Here is a 27,958-nt window from a genome sequence, read left to right as displayed (position 1 = left end):
AATTACAAATTAGTAGAATATTATAGAAATAAAGTTGAAAAACATCTTCATATAATTAAATGAGTGAAAATAATATTTATTCGTTAATATCTTATGCAAAAACTAAGCTTTGTTTATATAGTTTGATAGCAGTTTTAAGAAATTCCTTGGATTAGATGAAATCCTTAATGAAGACAACAAGATAATAATAAGGTAAATTATAGAATTTAGTTTGTAATCAGTAATTTATATATCAGTAAATATTTTATGCTGTATGTAATACTATATAAATTTATATATATATATTTAAGATTATTATAATTATTTTTATTATAACTTTATATGATCTCCTTGAACAATAGGGCATTTTCCTCTTTGCCAATAAATATTATTATTTAATTATTAAATTATATATACAGTATATATCAATTGTTTATAGATAACATTAGAATAGTTCTAGTATTACTGTACATATAATAACAATTAAGTTTACCATTTTTACCGGAAATTTCGTGTATGTAAATACTGTTAAACATTTACTTTTATCAAATTATTAGATTAATTCTAAATAGAAAAATCAGAAAGGATTATAAAATGAAGTTTAAGCGAGGTAAGCAAATATCTCTATTCAAATTATTCATAAAATATCTATAATTATGTATGTTTTTTACTTTTAAATATCAGTAAACCTACCTCAGGATCCAACAAATTCGTTTAAAGTTTAAGAATGATTTCAGATATTAAACTAACTAAAACGAGGACAAATATTTCAAAAATAATACAAAATTAAGAAAACAAAGTGAAAAAAGTATATTGCTTTCTAGTTAAATTAATAGGATAAATATGCATATTTAAGGCTCAACTTGAGCAGAAAAACATTATTAAATGTATTAATAAATTATAAAAAATATAAAAATGTTAACCAATTTAAAATTTTAAACCTTAAACCAGTTTATATTACATATTTTAACTTAAATCCTTTGAAAAACTTTTATAAATTTACAAATAATTTTAAAGTTTCAGGTTCTACAATATTAGTAATTTAATTTTCTCCACAGACCTAAATTTTAAAATAATTAAACAGGATATAATGACGTGTTATTTTAAAAATTAACAGTAATGTCCAAATTAATAAAAGTAAATTGGTAGTACTAAACGACTTCACTCAAATTAATACAACGTAAATTATTTAAATATGATTTAAAAACAACGAACTGCAAACTTATAGACAAGATCAAATTGATGATTAATTGAAGAGTAAGAATTTTATTTTCCAAACTACGTTTAAGGCGTAGGTATAAAGAGCGAAGATGGGAGGAATTGAAAATAGGGAATGGTGTTTGATCCGGTTTTATAATTCTTACAGAATGAAAGGGGAAAAGGAAAGTGATAAAAAGAGCTGTGTTGTCATTTTATTTTTAAACGAGAGTAGAAGAGGCTCAATACAAAGGAATGTATCCGAGCGCTCGCTATCAGCTCCTAACAGGCGCTTGAATAACCAATAATCTGCAGCAACCGCTTTATCGCCCAGGGCCAGGCGCTGCGCTTTTCGCTTGGAAGGAGTCCGAGGCGACTCCACTCCGGACACTAACCATGAAATATAGAACTTTACAAAGAAAAAGCAATGAATTTTACGCCCGTTTTTTCTTTTCGACTAGCTAATTACTTACCGGCAGATTCCAGAACTTATCTTTTATGAGAAAAATACTGTAATTAAAAGTTAAAGTCGGAATTAAGACATTACTCCGGATAAATCGAAACTGTAAAATTCACATTGTCGTTACATATTTTTAATCGATAAAAGCACGGTTTTAGTCTACTCATAAACTACAGGCCCATATGTAAATTATTCTAAGGTTTCACCTTATGATCATTTACATTTGGAAAATAAATGTAAAACGTTTTCTTGTTCGCGCGATTCATAAATATCATTAATTAAAGATCATTAATCTAACTTTTAATTTTCGATGGTTGAGCGGGATTTAAACTTTATAACCGTTTGAAAGAAAAATTTAAATTATAAAGTTAATTAAAAAGTGAGACAATGTCGTCATAAAATAAGACTAAAATTCTCAAAAGAATATGCTAGCACTTAGAATATTTAAAAGACAGTTATAATTCACAATTTCTTTTCATCGTAACACATGTATGGCAAAGCGAAATTAAATTTAATTATCGTTTTAATAAAATGATAATAATTGTATTTCAGGAGCGTATCTGGAGCTTATGGTGCTGCGACATCCCTTGATACCAAAATAATTAGTTTTGTTACTTTAAAATAAAAATAAATCGTGTGACTTTAATTTACTTTAAAATAAAAATAAATCGCGTGACTTTAATTAGGTAAGATTAGGTACTAAAATAATTCTAAGAATAATTAAGTAACATTCTCCGAAAAGGTTTGTCTTGGTCCCCCAAATTTACCTCGTGCGGCAGCATCCGTATTCTCAAAATCATGGACACTCCACTATTGTATTTGTTTAGAAGTTATAATAATAATAATTTCAATAGTTTGAAATAGAATTTTGCAAGAATTTATGAGAAGAAGTAAAACTAACTGATAATTTATAATTTTAATTAATTGTGAATTTTAAAGCCAGATTAATTTTACGTATAAATGAACTATTATTACAATCTTTTAATATGAATTTTTCCCATATCTTTAATAGTTAAAAACCGAGTGATTGGTTGTAGCCAGAAAATTAAGTCAAGGTCATCGAAGTATTGTTATTGAATTCGATATTATCAAGTCAATATATAAACAATTTTTTTTTTTTCTTTTTTACTGAATATGTGTTTCTGGTAAAGTACTGAAGTTTATTTTAAACTGGAAAGACCTTTAAAATAATATGTATATGTGTAGGCCTATAATTTATATATACTGTATTGTATTAAATTTTATTTTATTTTGTAATTTTTATCAATTAAATTTCTTTGAAAACGGTTCTTAAACTTGAAAAGCAAGAAAATTCAGGATCTACTCATGAATGATTTACTTTAAATACGAAAAAAATTAAGTTATAAAATAATAATCATTGCTCGGTTAGTTAAATATAAAACACTGTGATGATGTAATTATTTACAATAAAACTAATCTAGTAAACGGTAATAGGCTTACTGAATTTTATCTCAAAATAGAAATTAATAACTTACTTCATAATCGGAGTATTTCACAATTTTTAAACTGGTTCTAAATATTTACATATAAACGAGGCGAATAAACAGTAAATTTATTTACATTTTTGAATAAGGACTAATAAATTTTATTATATTTATAATTACTGTATAATATTTTTAAAATAATTAATACTTAATTGAAATTAACGTTAACAGAGATTACGTATATTTAGATCCTAATATTTATTAATAAAGTCACTACTACTTTAGTTTAAATTAAACAGATTAATTTAATGTTTAGAATTCTGAACGAAAAATAAGTTTTAATTTAAAATTAAGTAATATCTTTTTAAAAATATGCTATAGGTAAGATCGTTGCTACCGTAAAACTGGCTTAAATATTCTTATCATTTAGACACTAGAAAATAAAATTCGCATTATTCAAATATTTATTTTATTCTCTTTCTTTCCCAAAGCATTAAGTTTTAAAGGCAATACCAGCTCTAGCCTTATATCTTGGCCATAATGACCCCCTGTGCCTTATCTGCGCTCTGTACAAGAGAGGTTTTGGTGTTCTCTAATTTTGCTAACCTATGTAAATTAGTGTAAAGTGCGCCCATTTCCTGTCGGCACCCTGTGCTGAGTTACAATTTAATTCTACCTAGAGCCGGTAATAATGTATCGTAGAAAAGCTGATATTATCGTAAAAAATAAATAAATAAAGGTTTAAACATTAGTACGTATAAAAATGATACAGTAGAACTGCGATTATTCGAGAGAGATTCCGTATAATCACATGCAACCGTGTCAGTAAATACACAACTTTTCTTGCCATGCAATTCTTAAAATAAAGTTTAAACTGTAAATAAAATGTTAAATAAAGTTTAAATGTTATCACATGTATTAAAAAAGTGATTCGTTTCTGTTGCTTTTTATCATTTAACTTCAATACGAGGCAAATCGTTCATATTAAAATATAACTATAATAACATAAGTGATACTATATAAATCTTTTATATTTGTAATTTTTAATCCGAAATGGCTGTTAGCCGTCCGTTTTATCCGAGGTGGCATCGGTCTACATTACGGATCTCAATTGTATAAGCCCTTATTTAGATAAATAATGAATATTTTGTGCTATAGATTTCGAATATAAACTAAATATTTTAGCAGTCAAGCATATAGCATATTATATATAGACCTACTTTTGAACGTACAGATTACAAATAACTAATTGATACTTGCAGGATAATAAATAAGTTATACTTTTAATATAAATTCTCATTTCTTATTATTATTGTAATCTTATATTTTTTATATATTAAATTATATTAAGATTTTTCTTTCAGTTTTATTTTTAATTTGATTGAGAAACATTAAAAGTAACTCGTTAACATTACTCTCTTTATATCAATATCAGAATTATTCATGTCGAATTTACAATTCTCTAATGTTATGCTATACTGTATGTACGATTCTACACTCATTTTATCGATAAATGTTATAAAAGAAATTATACTTGTAAAATATCTAAGCTTCAATTGGGAACTTTTAAAAATTCGTATTTATAAAAGTTTATATAATACAGAATAGTAACCGAAGAGAAAGAAAGTACAAACAAAAATGTTTGGGATCAAATACATCCTTTCTAGAAATATATCATTACATAATGAGCATTCTATGGTTTTTAATGTTTTTTTTTAAGTTATATTCTGTCATTAGAAATTACAAATAATAATAGCATTTAAGTGAGATAGAGAATAGACAAAGGAAATCTTGGAAGCTAGAAAAAATGAAATAGAGGGGAATAGTACTTGTATGTTGTAGTAGGGAAATAATACTTGTGAATTGATTTTTACGGTTTATCAAATTTCCATATAAATAATATAATAAAATCCAAAATATAATTTTAAATTTATATCTCATTTCACAGAAATTATATTATATTAAAACATATCGTGTGTAGGAATAGTACAGTATTAATAATAGAAATTATACGTCTTTATTTTTTTAAAATATAATTTTGATTATGAATTACATACTTTTAAATCTCATCTAACGTCAAATTAACGGTCTTAATGAAAACGGTCTTGTTAATCAAAAATCAATCGTTAGAAATTCGAATTTTGTCAGCGCTGTGTTCATTATAGTAAGCAATGGTATATAATGACATTAAATATAATGTAAAACTCAATTGGCATTACGCGAACAGTCACTTCAGTAATTGTTTTTTCAAGCGTTCAGTGCGTAACTTTTTCAGAAAATTACGTAATTTTCCAATTTATTCAAACCTTTTTTGTCTTTTGGAATACTTCAATTAAGTTCTTATCAGTTTCATTTAATAATTTGCTTTAACATGCAAAAGAAAATGGTAATTGATGATAAAATATGTTATCACATGATTTGCAATGTTAATTCTCGTTGGATTAATTTTGGAAAGACGAACTTCTGCTTCTCTCATTTTATCACTTGTGATGCGTGAAAATTTTACTTAATTTGAATCGAGCTTAATTACGAAATGTTTATAAATTAAAATGAATTTAGTATATAAGCAAACACAAGGTGAAAAATCGTAGGGATATGTACGTTTTTCTATAATAGAGTATGATAAACAATATATTACATGATTGCACATGATATATTTTAGAGCAATGAATAAAAAATACAATTAGGCTGTATTTAATCGAACCTTAAGTAAAAATTAATCAAAATTGAATTGAGACAAATACAAAGATGACACAAAGGTTGGCTACTTTAGAAATATTGTACAGTTTGATTACATAAGTATTTTCTTTTTACCTGCACTCATCGAATAGCAAACGAATGAAAAAAATATAAACGTTTCCCAATGAACTTATTATCTGCGCCCTCAGTTGCCAAAAGTCGTTACCATTTATCCTAAATTAATATTTAAAAATAATTTTATACATTATTTTTTAGTAATACTTATGTAAAACTTTAAAAGCGATAGAAAAGTGTATATAATACTGTAGTTATGTAGTTTATGTCTCTGTATTCTAAATCTCTGTTTTAAATGGTTGAGAAAATAAATTTCTTTAAAAGGATATTATGCATGTAGTTCTTTTTCCACGCTTCTTTGTTTGCAAAATTGCTTAGTAATTATTTATCCTTAGTAGTTCGGAAGGAATCCGGCTGTTCGTTCGATATTTGAAGTAATTAATTTTAAAAATATGTACTAATTCATTACATATGAATCATATTACATATCATACATATTCCAATTGTTTCATATGTAATCTATTAGGCCACATTTCTGAAATGGTAGGCTAAAGAAGAACAACAAAACGAAGGTTAAATATCGCATAAAATTACCATTTGGTTTCTATCATAAAAATTACATTATCAACAGTCATTATAAAATAATAAGTAATAAAATAGAACGAAAATCATGGTATGTTTACTTTAAAAGAAGACATGCGTAAATATTTATAATTATTAATTGCAGCAAAAATTACACGTATAAAAACTAGCTATCAAGAAAAGCTATATTAGTAAGAGTTTTCAATGCTTTTTCGATTTTTGTTGTATTTTGTTTTGGATATGTTTCATGTATTATACCGCAATACGTTATTACAAAGAAAAGAGAAAACACAGAACGGGAAGAGCAAGAATAGTATTGGTAGAGCTTATATGTCATAATGGATTTATCTTCAGAAGATTTTGAAGAAACTGTTAGTTATAAGCAAAAGGTAATCATCTCTAATGAGATTAAAATTTTGTTAATAATATACCAGAATATTCTCCCGATGACATCGCCACGATTACTATGATATAAGGTGAGAAAAACTTCCTAAAACTGTCTAAAGACAAGCTCTGCTACCAAGGCGGCGCTATCAGCAACTCGGGCCTAGAGAGCCTATATTGAGTGGTCATACAGATAAGCGCCGCCATGTTTTTTTCAAATTGCTTATTTAGCCATAGCCACATACTATACTTAGTTGGGAAAATAGAATTAATCTAGCACATACTTAAATGGAAATTCGGGCAGAAGAAAATAAACGTCATTTTTCGTTTTTAGAATTAATCTTTACTATTATTATTTGTTTATTTAATATACTATTTAATAACTTTTGGAATTTGTTTATGATGAACATTTACCCAACGCGATGAGTGACGAACCAATTCTTTTTTTTAATATCCTGAATGTTAATACGTAATTAAAGTTGTTTTATGTTATGCTCTAAAAATAGATGAAATAAACGTAACAAAATGATAGGAATCGTCTCGGAGAACAAAAGTATCGCGTTGTCCCTCTTATCTACCAGGTTAACTAATGCCATTTATTTTCAAAATTATAAAAGAAATTATAATTTTCATTTAATTCATTACCTTTTATATAAAACGTTCATCAAAAGTTCTTTCTCGCTGCGATTTGTGCAGCCGAAAGCGGCACATCCAGTCATACTCTAAGAAGTAATAAAGTGTAAAATAAGTTAAATTAAACAATAACTTTTGTTTACTTAACTAAAGAATATCAGTATATAGCAACTAGCATAAAACTCAAAAACTTATGATTAATACAAATAAACAGTATATCGTCATTCGAAGTATTTTATATATACTTATAATATCCTTTAATTCATTTTGATTTGTTTGCAGACAACGAACGTAGAGGTGATAAAATTTATCCACGAAGCTTTCGTTCCGATCTCGCTAACACGTTGTTTGGAACAATAATGGTGGCTTAAAGTCGTGTGATCACAAACGTGCCAATAGAAAAGCGTTCCTTATATGGTCACTGTCTCATTACAACCTGACTTGCTGGTGTCTCTAGATGCTTTTTCGTCACACTTCAACCTTATATTCTAGTAATCGTGAAATCGCTGTCAGAGTTGGAGTAAGTAAGAATACTGTTTATAAATATATTAAAAAATTCGAAGAGTGCTGAACAAATCTTGAAACTACCAAAGATTTTTTCAAAACAGTGTGCTAGAAAGAAGATGAACAGAACAGAACTATCACCAACTGTGAATGAAGTCGTAGAGGCATATAATTCGTTAACTCTTGACGGCATCAATAATAGACACCTACAATATCAGTAAAAGTATGATTTGTAGATCTTTAAAAGAAGCAATTCCTTTATATAACTTGAATATTAATTAATTTAAGTTGTTTGCTTCATTGTTTTGTTTGTTTTGTGTTTGTTTTCTCTTTCTTGAAATCGATGACTAGCCGATCAGCGAGTCTGAGCCAATCAGCAGACTGAGTATCGGCCGAATTAGCTAATGGAATGTGGAGCCCAACCAATCAGCAGACGCCAGGTGATTAGGAGAAAATAAAAGACAAAGACCGATGGGTCTGAAGAGAAAGAAAGAGACAAAGAAAGATGAGGAAGGGAACAGAACGAAGAAATACAGAAGAGGCGTTCAGGGACTGGATTGCTGTCTGTCTTCAGTTATTGTAAATTGTCCTATCACGCAATTATTAAATGTTTATTTTTTTACAGTATTGTTGAATTGATTACGCTATTACATTAATGTTATTAAAAACAAACAAAATAAAGTTTTGTGTATTTTTAGATGAAACGTGATAATATTTTGTTTTAAATTTATAGAAATGTTTTCTTTAATTTCTGATATCCATTGTTTCTATTATATCGATAAATCTTTTCCGTCATTTATGCGATAATATGGTTTATCCGTGAAATCTGTGGATTAATTCGTACAATCTTGTGAGAAGGAATGCAATGTTTTTTCAATATTTTTCAACGCATATATTAATTTTATCGGTGATATCTTTTCTCTAAGTACAGTACTTCAGCAGAGTGTAATAACTGACTCTCAGCCAGCAGTCGGTCCCGCATTTCCAAAACCGATGTCTTAATTAACCGACTCGGCCATCGGCTGGTTATGTTCAGGATGTAAATGAGATAATATTTCACAGATCGGGAGCAGTTCATTGATTCAAAGTTCTTTGTTTATTATACAGTATTTACATCTTAAAACGTGTCGTATGAGTAGTAGAGGGCTAGGAAGTTTTGCTTATGTTTTGCTTATGACAATTTGCAAATTTTAAGCTATACAGGCAACTGAAACCGCAACAGTTACAAGTTGCAGGAGCGGGTCTATAGTAACACACTACAAAGTATATTTTTATAATTTATTGTTATTGTATATAATAACAATATATTATATATATATATATAATAGATTATAAAATTAAAAATATATTTATATTAAATATTCTTGTGATAAAGATAAGGGCAATTTAAACACTTAAAATGTAATTACTGTATTGTTATTTTCTATTACTTTAAACTGATTTTCTGCTATTAAAGTATGATTTTTCACATTAAAATACTTCATGCTTAATATAATAAAGAATTAAGCTTAAAATAATTTATTTTCTTACTTACCTTCAATGCAGACTGAATGGTTAAGAATTGCAAATGAATTTGAAGAAATGTGGCAGTTTCCACAATATCTTGGTGCAGTAGATAGGAAGTATGAACATACTTTGGATGTATTTTGGATTAGCTTATTTTAATTATAAAGTTATGCTTATATAGAAATCAATTTTTATATTTGCAAAGATAATTACTTATTCCTGATAATTTTCAAGTTGAATAGTTGTAAATTTATTAGATTTTGTAGTATTGCAATGATGGCTGTTGTTAGTGCTGACTATCCTTTATTTATGTGGATACAGGAACAAATGGAAGACAATGATTCTTCCATTTGGAATGCATCATCATTGAACTAAGCAGTAGATACGAACTAAATAAATTTTACTCCAGATAAGCTACTACATATAGGAAGACAACTCTCTATATGTTTTTGTGAGTGATGAGGGAGTGTAGGAATAGAAGAGTAATGAAGCCTCATCCTTTAAAATAATAACCATAATAACCATATATATTTTATTATGGTTATTATTTATTTATATATTATTTGCTTATTAGTAAAATCAATCCTATTCAGATTTCAGGTATCAAAAGATCATAATTAAGCAGCATCACAGAGAATTAAGACACCATTAACTAATCATAATAGTCTAATGGAATTAAAACTTCAGCTGCATGTACAGTACTGTATTATAGTAAAATGAATAAATGGTGAAGTATGAAGTTTTTGTATTTTAATTGTATAATGCATACCTATTTTATAAAACATTTTATTATATAAAATAACTTAAATATACCATATAAATCAACACTTTTTAAAGAAAGAAATAAAGAAATAAACACAAAAACATTTTGTCTTCTGAACTGTTCACTCATTCTTCTCCATGATGCAAACAAAAAAATATATAAATCGGGTTTCCAGTGATTCTTTTTTAGGCATTTTCGTTTAATTTTGCAATTATAAAACTGTCAAATTCGACAAATGAATCCCTTTTTGATTCATTATGTAAAATCTGAAAATGAATAAAATTATATTTTAACGTAAGATGCATTGTAATTATTATAAAACTTGCAAACCTTTAAAATTTTGTATCTTTTATTATATAAAGTATTTTTAAATAACTTTCATACATTGCAGTTCCATTCTTTATTCTTTCTTGCAGTACTTTTCATTTTTTGGGGGGCTACAACAGATGTGAATGGTGACAATGAAAACAATTTTTTTTATCACAATGTATATTTGATGATATTTCATACCTTAAATACCATCTTCGTTTAAGACCTTACTCAACGTCAAATTTTAAGTGGGATAACTAGCTAGCATGGGATTAGTATATGAACTTCTGATGCGAACCGGAAGTCACGTTATTTCAATTCAAAACTTCCCCTGAAAGGAGCTAGATATATGACCGGCACGACTCCATTTACAGAGGAAAAGTATGATATACAGGGACAAGTCACTACAGTTCTAATTTGAGATGGAGAGCATATATTTTAAATGAAATAAATTAAAAATATGATTAAAACTTGTAACCCGGCATTGTCACGATGACACAATAAATCATTGTTCATTTATTTTATTTTTAATTTTAGTTTTGGTTTCGGTATAAAGGACAGAGTTTTAATCATTATTTATATTATTTTTAAACTTAATTAAATTTAAAAATTAATTACTACTTTTAGTTTTAATTTAGTACTAATTTAATTTTAGTTTTTATAATTATTTTAAATCAATTTTGCATTAATTTTGTCTGCATTTTTTGAACTCTTAATGGCAATTTTTTAATTAATTGCAACGTTTTTTTTGCTACATAACTTTAAAAATTGTTTGTGTTGTTTCGCAGAAAACATAAGTATCAATGCATGACTTTCTTATTACTTTATTTTTTAATGTTATCTGTCACATTTTTAATACATTACAATAGCTTATAATGTATCCTAGTTTTATCTGGTATTTTCCAATATTTCTTGCATAATTTTATAATTTGTTACGAAATAAACGTCTGTCCACTTTTGTCTGGTATTTACGTTTATAATCAAACATTTCGATAAATTGTTTGTATGAATTATTAATATACATTTTCATTGATTACAAACTTACTTGCTATTTTTACAATCTATCATACTTTATACTCTAATATTTTATAAATTATTGAGTAAGTTTAATTAAATATCATTTTTTAAATCATGCATGCTCACTTTTTTAATGTACTAATGATATCAAGAAAATATCTCGTAACCACGGCTCGAAGGTAACAAAATTATACGCTTTGCAAACGTTATAAAACTATTTAAAAATAAATTATCTTTAATAAACAGGAGAGTAGATTTTATAAAAAACGTTTTCAAAATTATAGTCAATAAACGAGATAAAACTTTTAATGAGTAGTAACTTAAAGTATATAAGATGATGCATGCAGGTTTATCCGATGATTTTTCATTTCAGGAAACTACTTATTTGTTAGAGGACTTCTAATTAAATGTTTTTCAACGTGGAAGTAAATAGGATTTTTTTAAATACAATTAACCTATATGGTTTTTATAATTATTTATGTGTTTTTTTTGTTTTGATGTCCTAGGTCTACGATAAGTTACACAACACATATGTCAGACACATCTATACACGTAGCTAAACACCAAACATTTATACGTTTATTTATTTAAGAATTATAAACCTGAAAGAGATAAGTAATTAAGAATACACAAAATGTTTAGAGGTCATCGAAAATCAAGCCGCCATTCTGCATATAAATGAACAAGTGTTTAATAAATTGTTTTCGTGGAATTTAATGAGAACAATTTCGTTTAAAAACACACAACATTCTGTAAATTTCATGGAATATAAAATACACACACTAAATGATTATTGGAAAATGTTCTGTGAAAATTGTATGATTATTATTTGATGTTTGTAAAAATATAAGATTTAATAATTAAAATTTACAAAATTTTTTCATCTCTTCCAAAAGACAATAGGCTTAATTCTTAAGTTTCGAATAAACGTCGACAATTATCGAGAGCAACAATAACCAAATTAATTGTCATAAAACAGTGTTGACAACGAGAAAGGTAAAGTATAACAACTTACCGGTCAGTCTTTAAGTTTTTATTTCTATATTTATTTAAAACGTTTCTTTAAAGCTATAACATTAAAAATATTTTGAAACAAATATAAAATACTTTTAAATCATGTTTCAAAATAAAATTTTAGTGTTTACTAGAACATTTAAATATTGATATTTTTAATTGTACATTATCATTCTATCGTCTAGTTCGTTACCATCATTCTTATTAGATACAGAAATAATGATGGCCACAGATTGGCCCGGTAATTAATATTAATTGCTGGTGCATATTCTATTCTGTACCATGTTCTACGTAACAAATCCGGACAACCGTCGAGTGGATAAAACCACCGAACACTGCAGTTGGTCGAGGGTTCGCGTGCAGTTTTCCAGATCGTCTTTACCTGTCTAACGTCTAAATAGCAACCAGTTTCTCGTAGAAAGTTATCCAGGGAGGATCCCCGTTTAGTAGAGTGCCCATTGTGTTGCGTTTTCTTATCCCATCGATTCAACCCAATCCAAATATGGAGGAAACTCTTGTTAATTATTCTAATTTAAAAGTGGGGTTCTGAGAGAGATGATTTCATGTAGAGCAGTTAATGAGATTTTGTTTTCGAGTATCATTTACATCAGGGGTGTCCAACCCGCGGCCCGCGGGCCGCATGCGGCCCAATAAACGTGTAAACAAAACCGACAATTTTTTATATTTTTTTATTATTTATTTATTTCAACAGCATAAATTTAACAAAGAAGTTTCACAAAGCCGTAAACGTTTATACATATTTTATTTTTGAGTGGAAAAGAAATATTTTCAAATATTTGGAAATGTGTGAATGAGGAAGGAATACTAAATAAAGCTGGAGTTGTGACTGAAAGGATTATAGACCCCAAATCAAGGAAAAACAAAGAAAGGCCAAAAGATGAAAAGTAGTGAGAAAGGTTAAATAGATCTTCTGTTATGCAAATATTGACAAATATTAATTTTCCAACCTTCCTCACTTCTTTATCTTTTGTTTTTCCTCTCCTTTCCCTGCATTTGGGTCCATAATCCTTTGAGTCCCAACTCCAGCTTTATTTAGTATTCCGTCCAGTATTGCAAGATTTGGCTACTTTGCGCCAAATTTGGCTACCTTTTTCAGTTTGGCGTAAAAATATCATTTGGCGCATTGGCTACTTTTTGGGCTATATATTATTTACAAATATATTAGTCGAATAAAAATGCACTTTAAAAGGGCGTTTCGTCGTTTTTTATTAATTAGAGACCCAAATAAAACAAATATTTGTGTTTTTCAAATAAATTTTTGTTTGTCTCCTTTATAATAAATGAATTTATCTATTTCTAAGTAAAAATCGAAAGTGTCTGTAGAAGTAATTTTTTTAAATATTTTTTTTTCTGATAAAGTTTTAATACTTATTACTACAATCTAAATATGTTAATCCTTAAATGTACTTGTTTATTTAAGGATTGGGCCACAAGTATATTATATATACTTGTGGCCCATAACTCCATGACTTCTTCCAATGCGGCCCAATGAAACAAAACGGTTGGACACCCCTGATTTACATAGATCTATATTTAGAATTAAACGAGTCCCATAACAATGGAAATACCTTTTGTTTGGAAATATTTTAGATTAAATTTAATCGAATTTTCAATCTTCTCATAAATTAGGATGAAAAAATCGAAAATGGTTTATAACCTGAGAAAAGAAAGTTTCACTCCTATCGAATCTTGGCAAAATTTAAGTGACGATATTTCGAGTGAAACAGACGAATTCTCAGATGAATTCTTCGTGGAAATTGAAGATTCGGATAGCGAAGTTGATCACGCCATTCCTATGGATACTGATTAACTCGAAGAAAATGGCGAAACAAACAACGCTGAAACATCAGTAATGGAATTAGAAAACAAAGAACAGAGAAGTTTCTACCAACGAGTAGTTTCAGTTTTCCAAATAATTTTTTCAGTCTTAAGAAAAAGAGGCCGTAGTTCAGACGATTTGCAGTCACAAAAACCTGCAAAATTTCCCAAGTCAGATATTTAATTTTAAAAAATTCAGCTGTTCGATTTTCTGAAATGTCATCTATGTGAAGAGTTTATTAGAACAAAATTAATGAAAAATTCATAATTTATCAGACGAATAAAATTTCATTCTAACTGAACTGTGGTTTCATACGTCCACATTGATAATTCGTTTTCTAAACATATATAAACAAGTAATTCTGTTGGATTTCAGTTTGTTTCCTTTGATTTCACATTATAATAAATACATTTGTTAAGATTTAATGCGGAACATTTGAAAAAACTAAAAAAATCGTTCCTAATTACAATATTCCCAACAAAAAATATTTTTCTGAAAATATCACCCATGATACATTTGAAAAAGTTCAGTCAAAAATTCAGAAAGCTATTGATGATGCAAACCTTTGAAGGTTCCCACAAGTTACACGATTCTGGAGCAAATATGGTAGCTGGAATCAGGGATTGCAACTTAGAGGCATTATCATGCTTTACACAAACACTGCAGCTGACACTAAAAGAATGCAAATTTTCTCAGTAAGATGCGAAAACTATAACCACAGTTAATAGAAATATTGCCACGCATTTTAATCATTCTTCTGTAGCTGTAAGCAAATTGGAAAATTTGTAAGACAAGTTAGGACAATTTATCCATTTCGCATTAGAAATTTAAAAAAAACAATTCGGTTTCACGGTTGACCGCACACTAAAATAAAAGCACCAGACGCACGCTTCGCATTCCAAACTTAACCCTGCGTTAGGAGTCTGACTTACAGTATTGTTAATAAATTTTATTCCTACTCCGGAGTACACATTAGCGTGTTTCACTGTTAATCGGATTTCTTTATATGTAATTGAACACATCTGTTATGCTGTAATCAGACTTATAGATATAGAAAAGTTTTCAACATTTAGATTTTCAACTCAATTAAATTTCGAATATACAGTATACATATATTGCAATTTTACACGGAAACGGTACTATATATACAGTGGCCTATATTGTATATACAGTAGAGCGTCGATAAGTGGAACGTCGGTAAGTGGAATGGCCGGTAAGTGGAACGATTTTCAGTCGGACTGTGTCGTGCTGAATCGAATGTTTTTGATACTAAATTTACTTCTAAAGTATAATTTTCATGTTTTTTATATTCTTTAATATATTTATTTTGTTTGTACAAAATGCAGAAATAATTTTTAACGATACGATAGCCTCGATGATTATTATAAAAATTTTCGTTAGGCTTAAAATCGACGAAAATTCAACACGAAGCGACACGCAACGGAGAAAAATTCAACAGGAAGCGATACGCAACGGAGAAAAATTTGAACATCGGACAGGTTAATGTATTTTTTCGTACAAAGTCGGAAACTGGAACAAATCATTAACTGGAAGGACCCCAGTCTCCAATTGGTTCCACTTATCGACGCTCTACTGTATTGTATTTTGTCAATAGTACAAAGCAAGATTATTTATTTTCTTTTACCTTTCCTGTTTTTAAGTTAAGTAACAAGGGAAAGTATTGAAATCGTGTTAAATTCGAACCTCGCAGACTTTTTTGCAAATCTCCACGTTTTGAGACATTCTTAACTCAAAAAAGTAATAAAAGGAAAAAATTCAGTGGATTGTGTGTTTGGGTTTGTTAACGTCTATTTCGTTTAATATCTCAGGATGGAGTAAAGATTAAGAAACGAAATTTGGCATGGTAGCTTACGTGTAAGGGACATTGATGCTATTAAAGTTTGATTGTGAAAGGCCGAGCGGAGTGAGAAGTTAAAGGGATGTCATGCGTCATATCTCAAAAGGGGTCGAACATAATGAAGATGACTATTCGTTGTTAGCATTTACAATTTTTATGAAACTCATCTGTACCCTCAAAATTAAGCTGTTTGCCATTTTATAATAATTGAAAATATAGAAATATTTTTATAACAAAATTTCATAACAGATGGCGCCATTCACAATTTTATTTATTATAATTAAAAATTTATACTGTAAAAATTAATTTTAGTAGTTTAGTAAGTTATGCAGTTCGTTGCTAGATTTTTTTCAACGTGTACTGTACTTATACTATAATAAAATCAGTCAGTTTGTTTTTGTATTAATTTATTCAAAGTTAGTTTTTATTTTTTTACAGTATATGTTTTGTACTGTACGTTATGCGAAATCTTCTGGAGATGATTTCCACGCACTCCAGAGAGATGGGAAAATTTATGTATTGCATTGGAATTACCACGCGATTTACAGTGTCCTTTGCTTGAACGAATTTATTTTACTGTAAACATTTCAGTGGAACTAGTGCATTTTAATATGCAAATACTAGTACAATGCTGAAGAGATCTCTTTATAGCCTGGATAAATATTAAACTGAACATGCTTTAAGTTATATCTATGAATCTGTGACATGAAAGATTGTTCAAATAATATATGGTATTATGATTTAAAATCATGTATACACAAATAATTTGTTTTAATAAAATAAAGTATTTTATTAATTTATATACAATACACATCAACATAAAGTGCATACAAGTGTTTATTACTGACAATTTTCATCTTTAAAAATTTGTATTTTGTTATTTACAAAGCTTTTGTATAATCCTTAAATATATTATACAAGGTGTCCGAAATTAAACGTGACATTTCCTAGCTGGCTATAACAAAAACTATTCATCAGAAAGTCATAAAAGTTTTTAGGAATACCTTAATGAGATGATGGGAACTTTTTCTAAAGCAAACCAAAAAATAGTTCCAAAAACCACCACTAGAGGGCGTTTTTAAGCTTTAATGGTTGGATATTGCCTGGAAGATCCCCAGACTTCAATCCATGCGATTTTTCACCTTGGAGCTATCTCAAACACTTGGGTTTATTTTGATTCCATAACCTTGCTGTCAGACCTTAAGGACAGCATAGTACGTCATGTGCGTAACGTTCTTAGGCATACAGTGCATGCAACTGTTGAACATGTTGTTTTACGTTTTCAGATGGTGGCCATTATGTTTTAAATATGTTTTGTTCACATTAGACAGATAACTTGTGTAGCTCAAGTTATGTTCTGTGTAAAGCTATAATACGTCCTCTAGTTGTGGTTTTTGAAACTAATTTTGTTTGCTTTAGAAAAAATTCCCATCATCTCAATAAAAACTTTCATGACTTTCTGATGAATAGTTTTTGTTGTAGACAGCTGGAAAATGTCAAGTTTAATTTGGGACTACCTGTATTTTATTAACGAGATAGTAATGTATGTATGCATTTTAAAAATTTAATATTTTATAAAACTGTAAGTAGAAATATTATTGGATAGTTACAGTGGTTTTCAACTTAAGAAGGATTCATGCAATTAAGTATGAATTTTATCCTTCTTAACTAAAAACCACTATAACTATCCAATAATATTTCAAAAGATTTTAATATTGCTGTCAATTAAATAAATACTCAGGCTTCTTTCATTTGTTTATAAGTCTAACTAAAATATATCATAGAATAATATATTTTTAATGTGTGAAACTTTATGTCCTTTTATCCAAATAATGTGCATTTATTTTCAGGATTCATGAAACTGTTCTTAGGACATTTAAACGCTTTTGAGAAGTCCGGGAAATTCCTTAAAGGACCAATAGATCTAAAAAATACATCTAATTAATATATTTGATATGAAACAAATGAAAAACTTAAAGATAATTAATATAAAAATTGTTACGAAAAATATTTATTTCGATTATTAGCAACTAGCAGATAGGCCCGTCGTTGCTCGGGCAAAAGTAATGATAGCGAAGATTAAGATTATTACGTTATAGTCACAGCAGAAAAAGAGTAATTTCATCAACAAACTAAATATTTTTAATAAAAGGTCGAATTTGAAAATCGAATATTGTAATATTGTTCGATTTTCACGACGTGTTCTGATTATATCGTTCGATTTTCATCGAATGTTCTAAAGAAGAAAAGTCGAGAAAAACCGAACTAATCTGTTTAAATTTGAAAATCGAATATGTTCTAACATATTACTTTTTTTTTCCTCCAAAATCTTGCACGTCGCCTTCTCTTGTTTTCCATTGTTACTTAACACTTCTATTGATACTTAACATTTCCATTGTTGATGGAAGTGTTAAGCCTTAATCCTGTCCCTCTCCCCGTGGGGAGAAATTCCGAAAAATCCCTTCTTAGTGTGCGTTTTTGTGACGTACCATAACTATGTACCAAATTTCAACTTTCTACTCTTAACCGTTTTGGCTCTTAACATTTCCATTGTTACGTAACACTTCCATTGTTAACACTTCCATTGTTGACACTTTCATTATTACTTCATACTTCCATTGTTGCTTCACACTTCCATTGTTACTTAACACTTCCATTGTTGCTTCACACTTCCATTGTTGATGGAAGTGTTAAGACTTAATCCTGTCCCTCTCCCCCGTGGGGAGGAATTTCGAATAATCCCTTCTTAGTGTGCGTTCTCGTGACGTACCCTAACTGCGTACCAAATTTCAACTTTCAACTCCTAACCGTTTGGGCTCTGCGCTGATTATTATTATTATTATAATTATTATTATTATCAACTCGTCTCGATTATATATATAGATTGAATTTAAAAATTTAACTAAAATTTAAAAAACAATAATAATTGATTTATCAATCAATATTTATATTTAGTTATGTCGCAATGAAAAATAATTATGATAGAAAAATGTTATTCACTCATTTTCATATTGTCAAAAGTTTAAAAGTTAACTTTAAAACAATATAATTATATTATATATAAATACATTTTATTTTTATATGCCTTAGTGTATCATTATTTAATGTATTCCTTTAAGCATATAGTTATTGGGTAATTTATTCAGAAGCATGAGCAGAGATAGAGCTCAATCCTAGTTGGCACAACATAAAGGTCGGGATCAGAATTGAGATCACTGATCTCAGAAGCTTTACGAGAAATGTCGCCCTAAAAATCACGAGTAACTACAATTAATTATCTATTGTTTTTATATTTATAAACAATAAATGCATTACGCTCAAAATCAATAATTTACTCTGTCAATGTTAAGGGAATGACTTCTATGCTATGCCATATTCCGAAATAATATTGTTAATATTGTCAGTTTACTTTCGAATACGTGTCACTGTAATACGTTGTCGGATATTGTGTTTCATCCTCTTCTACATCACATCATCAGCTCAGAACCGATGATGTCATAGCATGCGTTTATGCTGTGTCCTAACTCGTGCTGTTTAATCACGATTTGTATTTTACGAAATGTATCGCTATCTTTGCTGTTATTACGATATCCGTCACAATCAAACGTATACCTCTTATGTCCTACCTCTCCCCTATGAGGTTTGCATCTTCTGTTACCGCAGTCCTAGGCGCTATTAGGTACAGTATATAGACGAAATATGCTACAATTATCTTATTCTTTTATATATAATAAATTTATCGGTTTTAAGAGTGTTGGGATTGAACCATCCCATCTCACTACAATGCATTTACATATACATTCACGAAATTTTCCCGGTTTATTTGACTTTTCAGGAGTCTCAAAACGTCAAGATTTAAAAAACCCGGAGAATCAAATAATAATTTTCCGTGTTATATACATAAAAACTGGAAAAAGTAACAATTTGTAATAAGAGCTAATGCTAGTTTATCTACATTTTCTGAGAATACAAAGAATGTGCTATTGCATAAAGAAACGACTCAGTTTGTATTGTAGAAAAAGTACGTATATTCAAAATACTATCCATTTTATTGTCTTTAGTACTTGATAGTTTTGCATATCCAATTTCGTATAGTACCTAATATCAACAAGCATCTAATGTTATATTTGGAATCATGATGTCATTCATAGATAGGTGTGCATTGATGCATACATTTATAAGTTTTGAAAGTTACGGATGAGAGAAGCTACCAAATGCATATGCTAGTTTCATTATATCACACAAAACAGTATATTTATCTTTAAGTTTATTCTCAAAATAACGATTGTTCTTAGAAACAATCCTGCTTTGCGAAAACAGTTTCTGATATCTCTGACGTAACACACCTCTATCTAGTTCCTAAAAAAGTCAAATCATCCAATAAATTAATAGAAAAGGAAAGTTTATGATAAAAACAATGAATTGCTTGACGAATCAGAGATTTTAGATAATAAGCTTTCATACATGTAATGGCTATATAGTATTAGGATAGCTATTGTGTTTAGAGGAAGAAATAGTATTGCCTTAAAATAAGACTTGGCGCTGCTTTTTTTTCTTTTCTCTGTTATTTCTTTTTCTTTGGCGAAAAAATATTTCCCAACTCAATTACCGTTTCATTAGACCCTTCCATTTTGAAAATAATGACCAAAATCAAGAAAATACACGAATGTGAACACAAATGTGTGCATGGACAGTATGAATGTGTGGAGGTAAATATTTGTCCGCTTTGATTCGGCAGAATTTACCGACAAGGAGTAGGAAATGGCGAATAAAGAATATTCATTACAAGTAAATCACCGCACTACTCAGTGCTAGTGAAATGTTTGCTAGACATTCGGTGATATGTGGAGGCGCCTTTAAAAAAGTTTAGCTAATTAGTCAATCAGGAATAGAGGTAAGTTTTTCGACTCATTCATGTTGTGTACCATTTAATTAAACAATCACTCTTTTCTTACTGTACCTCCCATCTCTCATCTTTGACGATTCTTTCACGATGTGTAAGATGGAACAGCGTTAAAAAAATTTACGTTTTATTAGAATGTGCCGCATAATGCAATTTTTTATAAGCCAGAGAGCAATTTTCACAAAAAAAAATTATCTCTGGTTATGATATTTGCATTTGTTTTCCCAGAATAAATACGTTTGCCTTACTTTAATATATTTGTGCAATTATTTGCAGTTTTATTTTTAAATTTCACCGGAATTCTTTCAAAAATTCAATTGTTTTTCCTTCTGAAAACACATTTCTTTTGTGTATAATTGTAAAATTTCAGATCAAAATTACTTATTAAATTATCTTTTAAATACTAATAAACAATTTAAATAAAAATATGCAAAATGTTAAGCAATCATCGAATATAACTTAATTTATTATAAAACTTTTGTTGTTTATAAACAGATTGAAATGAATTTGTCTTTTCAATGTTTATCTGTCAATAAATACCACATGTCTAATAATGTAATAACCCAATATATGTATTGGGTTATTACATTATTAGACATCTGGTATTTATTGTCAAATAATAATTAACATTTAAAAGATAATATATATATATATATATTTATTTATTATTATTATATATATATATATATATTGATAAATAATATATATATAATCTTATAAATGTAATAAATAAATATTGCTTTATATAAAATAAGCTTATCAAAAAGTTGAAATTAATTGAAATGTTAAATTATTTCTCACCTGTATATTCCTGGACTATGAGACGGAGAACTGAATTCTTTTTTCATGTCATATACTTTTTCACATTCCATCTATTAGAAAAAATGTCTAAATCAATATACACGTATACAAAAATACTTTAAAAACATAATTCTTTTGTTAACCTAGTTAGTTATGAAATATCTGTATGTATAACTAATTATGTATATATGTATATATATATATTATGTACAGTACGTATATTACAGAAAAAATGGTTGCAGTGAATGTGATTTATTACTAGTAAATGTAAACCTTCACTAAAGTAATCAGTGAATGTGGAAAAAATAGTTTATTTTAAATAATTGATAATCACTAGTGATTGTACACTCTGTCTAGAGTTTGTTAGTTTGTTAAACCTTTACCAGCTTAGGTTGTGTAAAGCAAATTTAAAATAAAATAAAAAAAAACCTTTTTATTTTTTGCAGCAAGTCGAAGAGTTTTGACATTATCCTTTTGATATATCATATCAACAAGATAATGCTCTTACATAAAAGTGAACATCAACACAGGATTGGCTAAAGTCCAAAAAACTAATATTATGAAATGGCCACCAAGAAGTCCCGAAACCAATAGAAAATTTATGGGGAATAATGAGCAGAGATGTTTGTAGAGGAGGCATAGTTTCAAACAGTCGATAAATTAAAAGAAGCTATTATTAATATATAATAACCAAGTTTAGTTGATTGATTGTTGGCTTTATTTGTTGTCTTTCTTTCTCAACAGAGGGCGGCACATCATAACACGTTGTATTATTTTTATTGCTATGTTGTTACATATGTATTATTTATATAGCCTACAAAGTGTGTGAATTTAATAAATAATATGGAATGAGTTTAATAATTATACGGAAAATTTATAATTATATACATTTTTTTTTAATTCGCCAGTAAAATGATTTTATTGTGAAATAGATATAATAAATTACAATAATTCAAAATACTGACCATTTGCTATCACTAACTACGTTCAGAAGACTGGACATTTCTAATTCATTAGAGGTGTGGTAGCAGTAACTGTAAAATAACGTTAGTTAATCTGCTAAATAATGAATTACTGTGGTTGATGCGCTATAGTAGCTTCTGTTCGTTTCCACAAAGAACATTCGAAGAGGTAAACTGAATTTATTCTTAAATTTGTATTTTACAGCTGATATATGTGTGTTGATTTAGTAATAGTACATTCTGTGCATTTATGCATTTATATGTGTAAGTATTTACTATGTAGGTGCAACCATCTTTGATTATTTATTACTTATAACAATCCGAAGGTAGTAAAGAAGTTAATGACGTCAATACATGATTGAAATAGAATTTATGTAACGGTCCGATTATGTTGTTAAGTCTGCTGAACACAACCATTCACAGAAAAAGTCCTAAAGCTTGTTTCTGGGCATCATCCGGACGGCTGATACAGTCACTCTCATCTGGCAATGACAGGAAACGAAACTCTACTTAAACTTTAGAAAAAGTCTACCCGAGCCAGACTAGGCGATGGTGGAAGCATAGAATTCTTGTTTTTTTAGCAAATGGACTGCGAAACTCATTGCACACCACACTTACGGTGCAGAGCATCTTGAGATTGTCACGGAACATGCTATGTACAGATTCATGTGACACATCATTAATGTGGGTTAGATAATCTTTTGCTGCCAATCTCGTCCAATTGTTTCATGAATCCTAGCGATAACTTTGAGTTGTGTGTGTGTTCACTTGTCTTTCTAGATGTGGATTTTCTTTCACATCTTCCACACTTTCTTTCACTCTCTCGTACTACTCGCACACTTTAATCTTCGACATAATTCCCTCGTCATAGATGGTTCTTCGAATATCTTAATCTTGTAGCAATATTTAATATTAATGCATTGTTTCATTTTCACTGTTTAAGTTTCAGAAACAATCACTGTACGTATTATTATTCTCCCGGCTGTTATGTATAACAAAGGAAAAGTATGGCGATCAGTCAAAAAATGATCATCCCCAGATTTTTACATTTTTTGACTCAGAGGACCTTGAAACATCGAGAAACACAAAAAATTCATGTCTTTTTTCTGTATGTATGGATGATAGTGTGTGTGTATAGGTGTGAGTGTTACAAGGGCACGATTTTGTTCATCCTCTTTGAAGCTTAATAACTCCTGTATTTTTTGTCAAAAATTTCTGAAATTTTGCAGAAATTTATTTTAAATTTTGTTGGGAAATTTAAACAACTCGTTGCTGGATTTTTTCAATAAAAATTCCGCATCAATAACTAACCAGATAAAATTTTTAAATATAAAATCCTTTTAATTTAGATCCGACTTATTACATAAGCAGTAAATTTTGAAATTTTGTTTATCAGGTGGATTGATGCTATTTTATTATTAAAAAAATTTTATAAGAATTAATAATATAAAAAGTTCTTATTAATAAAATATCATAACAGATGCCACCCATCAAATGTTGCCGGGAAAGTCAAGCAATTCGTTTATGGAATTTTTTTACTATATGCGTGTGTGTTTAATGTATTATGAGATGTGATACAATGATTTATGCAATAATGGAGTCTCTAATTATAATGTAATCATACAATTAGGCCTACATTTATGACATAACTTATAGCTTAATGATATAATAAATGAGTGAATCAATAAATAAAAATATACACACATATATATGTATATATATATTTACTTGAAATGTAGTATGTATAATCAAATATATTCACATATTTAATTTTCTCATTTAAAACTTCCATTATGAAATTAGAGATTACATTGAATATATAAATATATGTTAGAAATATTAACAGACAGAATATTTATAGGTACTGTACCTGAGTTGCCCTAATGAAGAACATCTGTCTATTAGTAAAGTCAAGTCCTGGAAGATTCGGCTCTTCGCCGTGTTTCTTTAAATATCTCTCATATGCCTGTAGAATATATAAAATAATATTAATAGTATATTTGAAAAAATACTAATGCTCATTTTTGAAATAGTAATTTACCCAAAAGGAATGAAAGAGTCCAGAGTTATCGGCAATGTTTTCGGATACTGTCGAGTTTCCGTCAAGCTGTAAAATTCTTTATATTTTATCATAAAATAATAATTTGTTATGCTAATTATTAATTGAGCATAGTATTTCACAGATAATTAGTAATAAGAAAAGTAGGACAGCTTAGAACATCGAAAACGCAAAAGAATTTGGGCGTTTTTCTGTATATATGGATGTTAGTGCGTTGTGTGTGTGTAGCACGATTTTGTTTACCCTCTGTTTACACTCTTGTGCTTTTGTCGAACATTTCTGAAATTTTGCAGGGAGGTTTGTATATTAAGATGGTTGATGATCTTACATTTTGATGGTTAAAGGTAGAAGGTCAGACAAAGGGGGTCGTATGTATCTCCAGCAGGGTGGACTTAATGATGATTTTACTCGTTATTAGCATTTAGAATTTTCTATAGAATTCATCCCTACCTATAAAATAAAAGGTTTTGCCATTTTATAATAATTAAAAATATTTTAAAAAATTTGAAATAAAATACCATAACAGATGGCGCCACCAAAATTTATTTTAAATTTTGTTGGGAAATTTAAACTCGTTGCTGGATTTTTTCAATAAAATTTCTGCATCAATAACCAACCAGATAGAATTTTTAAATATAAAATCCTTTTAATTTAGATCCGACTTATTACATAAGCAGTAAATTTCCTTACTTTTCTGGAAATACCGTTAAATTCGTGTTACGCTTTCTACTATCTTCTGTCATTTTAAGTTTCCCAATGCAAATTGGAACTGATGTAATTTCACGTGATCTAATGACACTATTTTGTTGCCTATTTCGTGGTTGCTGTAAAATAGAAATGTTACGCGGCGCTGAAAAGAAACTTTTTCCAACTCTTTTCAGTGATATAAACTCCCAAAATAGAACAACATTAAAAGTGCTCAGCAAATAAACACGTAGAAATAAAACACCTTAATTTGTTGCTGAGAAGAATATATTTGAAAACAAACGTTTTCAGCCTGGCTAACAGGCCATCATCAGGTTAAAAAAGAAAACGAAAATGGAACAGATACGTTCCATGTTTTTAAATCAAAATTCAGAACAAAAACATTTTTAAAAAATATCCAAGATAAACGGAAGAACATATAAGATTAACACAAAATAAAATTAATACGAATTAAAATAAAAAATAAAAAATATAAATCTTCCAATAAACTAATTCCGAGTTTTTAGTAAACTTTTGAATCATGTACAGTACTTCCACGCTGATGGCAGGCTCTCAGCATCTCTCTCGTTTAAACATCCCTGATGTAGCCTACTTCTATATATTTCCATCTTCTCCGTCGTCATTGATAAAGTGGGGGAAGATATAGGTTCTATCAATATAATTGTTGCCTCGTCCCATTTTACCACCGAACCTTGGTCTTGCGACATTTGCGACAAAATTGTAGCATTGGATCCTTTTTTTACGTTATATCTATGCTCTTTTAGTCTTACTCCCAAGCTTCTGTTGGTGACGCCTATATAGTCTTTCTTAACATTTAGTTGGATGTTCTCATAAGGTACTTTATACACACCTGGTTTCTCTTCTGTTCTTATTCTATCTTTATCGTTCCTCAATATCTTATATAAATTGGGGGCTCTTTTTAAAATCATTCTTGCTTGTTTTCGATTAGCAACTTCCTTCATAATACTACTTAAATTACTATTATATGTAAACTTCAAGCGCCTATTGGGAGCGGTATTTAAGCCTTTTTTCTCTTCGTTCCTTTTATACTTCTTGAGTAATCCAACAATAGTGCTTTTCTTGTAACCTAGGGTCTGGGCTACTTGCAACATCCTATTAATTTATTTATTTCTGTCATCGATTCTATTACAATACAAATAAGCTCTTCTTATCAAAGTTTGAAAAGCGGCCATTTTATATCGATATGGATCCATTGACTGTGCGGGTATATATAGTGGGGAGTAAGTAGGTTTAATATACACGCTGGTGGACAAATGATCTCCCATGAACTTGATATTAATGTCTAAGAAGTGTACATTCAAGGAACTTTTTTGTTCCAATTTTAACTTAAGACCATCCTTATTATCATTGATTCTATTTAAAACTCATGTATCCTGTTATTATTTCTCCATAAAATAAAAATATCATCCACATATTTACAGAAATGTATAATATCTTCTTTAAAATCACGTAGGACTCTTCTTTCTAATCTTCTAACTATTAACTCGCAAAGAATTCCAGAGAGGGGACTTCCCATCGGAACCCCTCTTTTCTGCCTGTACATTTGACCACAAAAAGTAAAACAAGATTGATGGCATACAAGGCTAGCTAGCTCTTCTAGGTCTTGGGTGTAATTAAGTAACTGTGGTTTGTTGTTGTACATGAAATTCAATAATGTCTCCACATAAGATTCAATCATTACTGATGGATACGTGCTTTCATAATCCAAAACGGTCGCTACTTCATCTTCCATTAAAGAAATATTTTGTACTTCATTGACTACGGCAAGAGGATCTTTTGCCACCAGCCTATCATCTTCGAGTTGTGAGGACAAATACTCATGTAATCTTTTTTCTAAGACAAAGCTGGGCCCCCTACATTTCTCTACCACTGGTCTTAATTCGTTTCCGGCTTTGTGCGTCTTAGCAAACGCAAACGATCTTGGAGCTCCTGCGTTTGGATTGTGACATTTTTTCAGAAAAGGTAAAACAGAATAAATATATCATTCGTTATTATGTAAAATAATAAACTGCAAATTCTACTTATTTTTAATTTAATTTTGATGTTAACATTATACAGTATTAGAAAAGTTTGCTATGTTTCAATCCTTCAGTTACTCACATTCCTTAAACACACTTCTCTGTTTCCTAAACATTACTGCACATTTGTCTATTACTCATCATTTGTTACAGACAAAAAATTTCAAAATTATTTTAAGATAACGGTGATATCTTAGTGCTTTGTGTGCTAATTCTTAATTTAAGCCTTAAAATACTGTACCTT

General features: G+C 28.9%; 2 protein-coding genes across 2 annotated transcripts in view; one reads left to right on the top strand and one right to left on the bottom strand.

The window, feature by feature from the left end:
• Window positions 1–27,958, top strand: part of LOC136985887 (serine/threonine-protein phosphatase 1 regulatory subunit 10-like) — a 660,716-nt gene that overhangs the window by 259,554 nt on the left and 373,204 nt on the right. The gene's annotated exons all lie outside the window — the stretch shown is intronic.
• The window catches only part of LOC136985893 (neprilysin-2-like), a 97,490-nt gene continuing 87,452 nt past the window's right edge, over window positions 17,921–27,958 (bottom strand). The window contains exons 18-21 of the mRNA XM_067283277.1: window positions 24,953–25,018; window positions 24,782–24,877; window positions 21,950–22,020; window positions 17,921–18,169 (exon numbers count right to left, since the gene is read on the bottom strand). Coding sequence (XP_067139378.1) covers window positions 18,067–18,169; window positions 21,950–22,020; window positions 24,782–24,877; window positions 24,953–25,018 — 336 coding nt within the window. The 3' untranslated portion in view covers window positions 17,921–18,066. The remainder of the gene's footprint in view (window positions 18,170–21,949; window positions 22,021–24,781; window positions 24,878–24,952; window positions 25,019–27,958) is intronic.

This window comes from Centruroides vittatus, unplaced genomic scaffold (assembly GCF_030686945.1).
Source record: "Centruroides vittatus isolate TY-2023 unplaced genomic scaffold, ASM3068694v2 contig_980, whole genome shotgun sequence".
Classification (NCBI taxonomy): domain Eukaryota; kingdom Metazoa; phylum Arthropoda; class Arachnida; order Scorpiones; family Buthidae; genus Centruroides; species Centruroides vittatus.
Note: the sequence above shows the minus strand (reverse complement) of the source record. Positions and strands in the feature narration are given on the sequence as shown.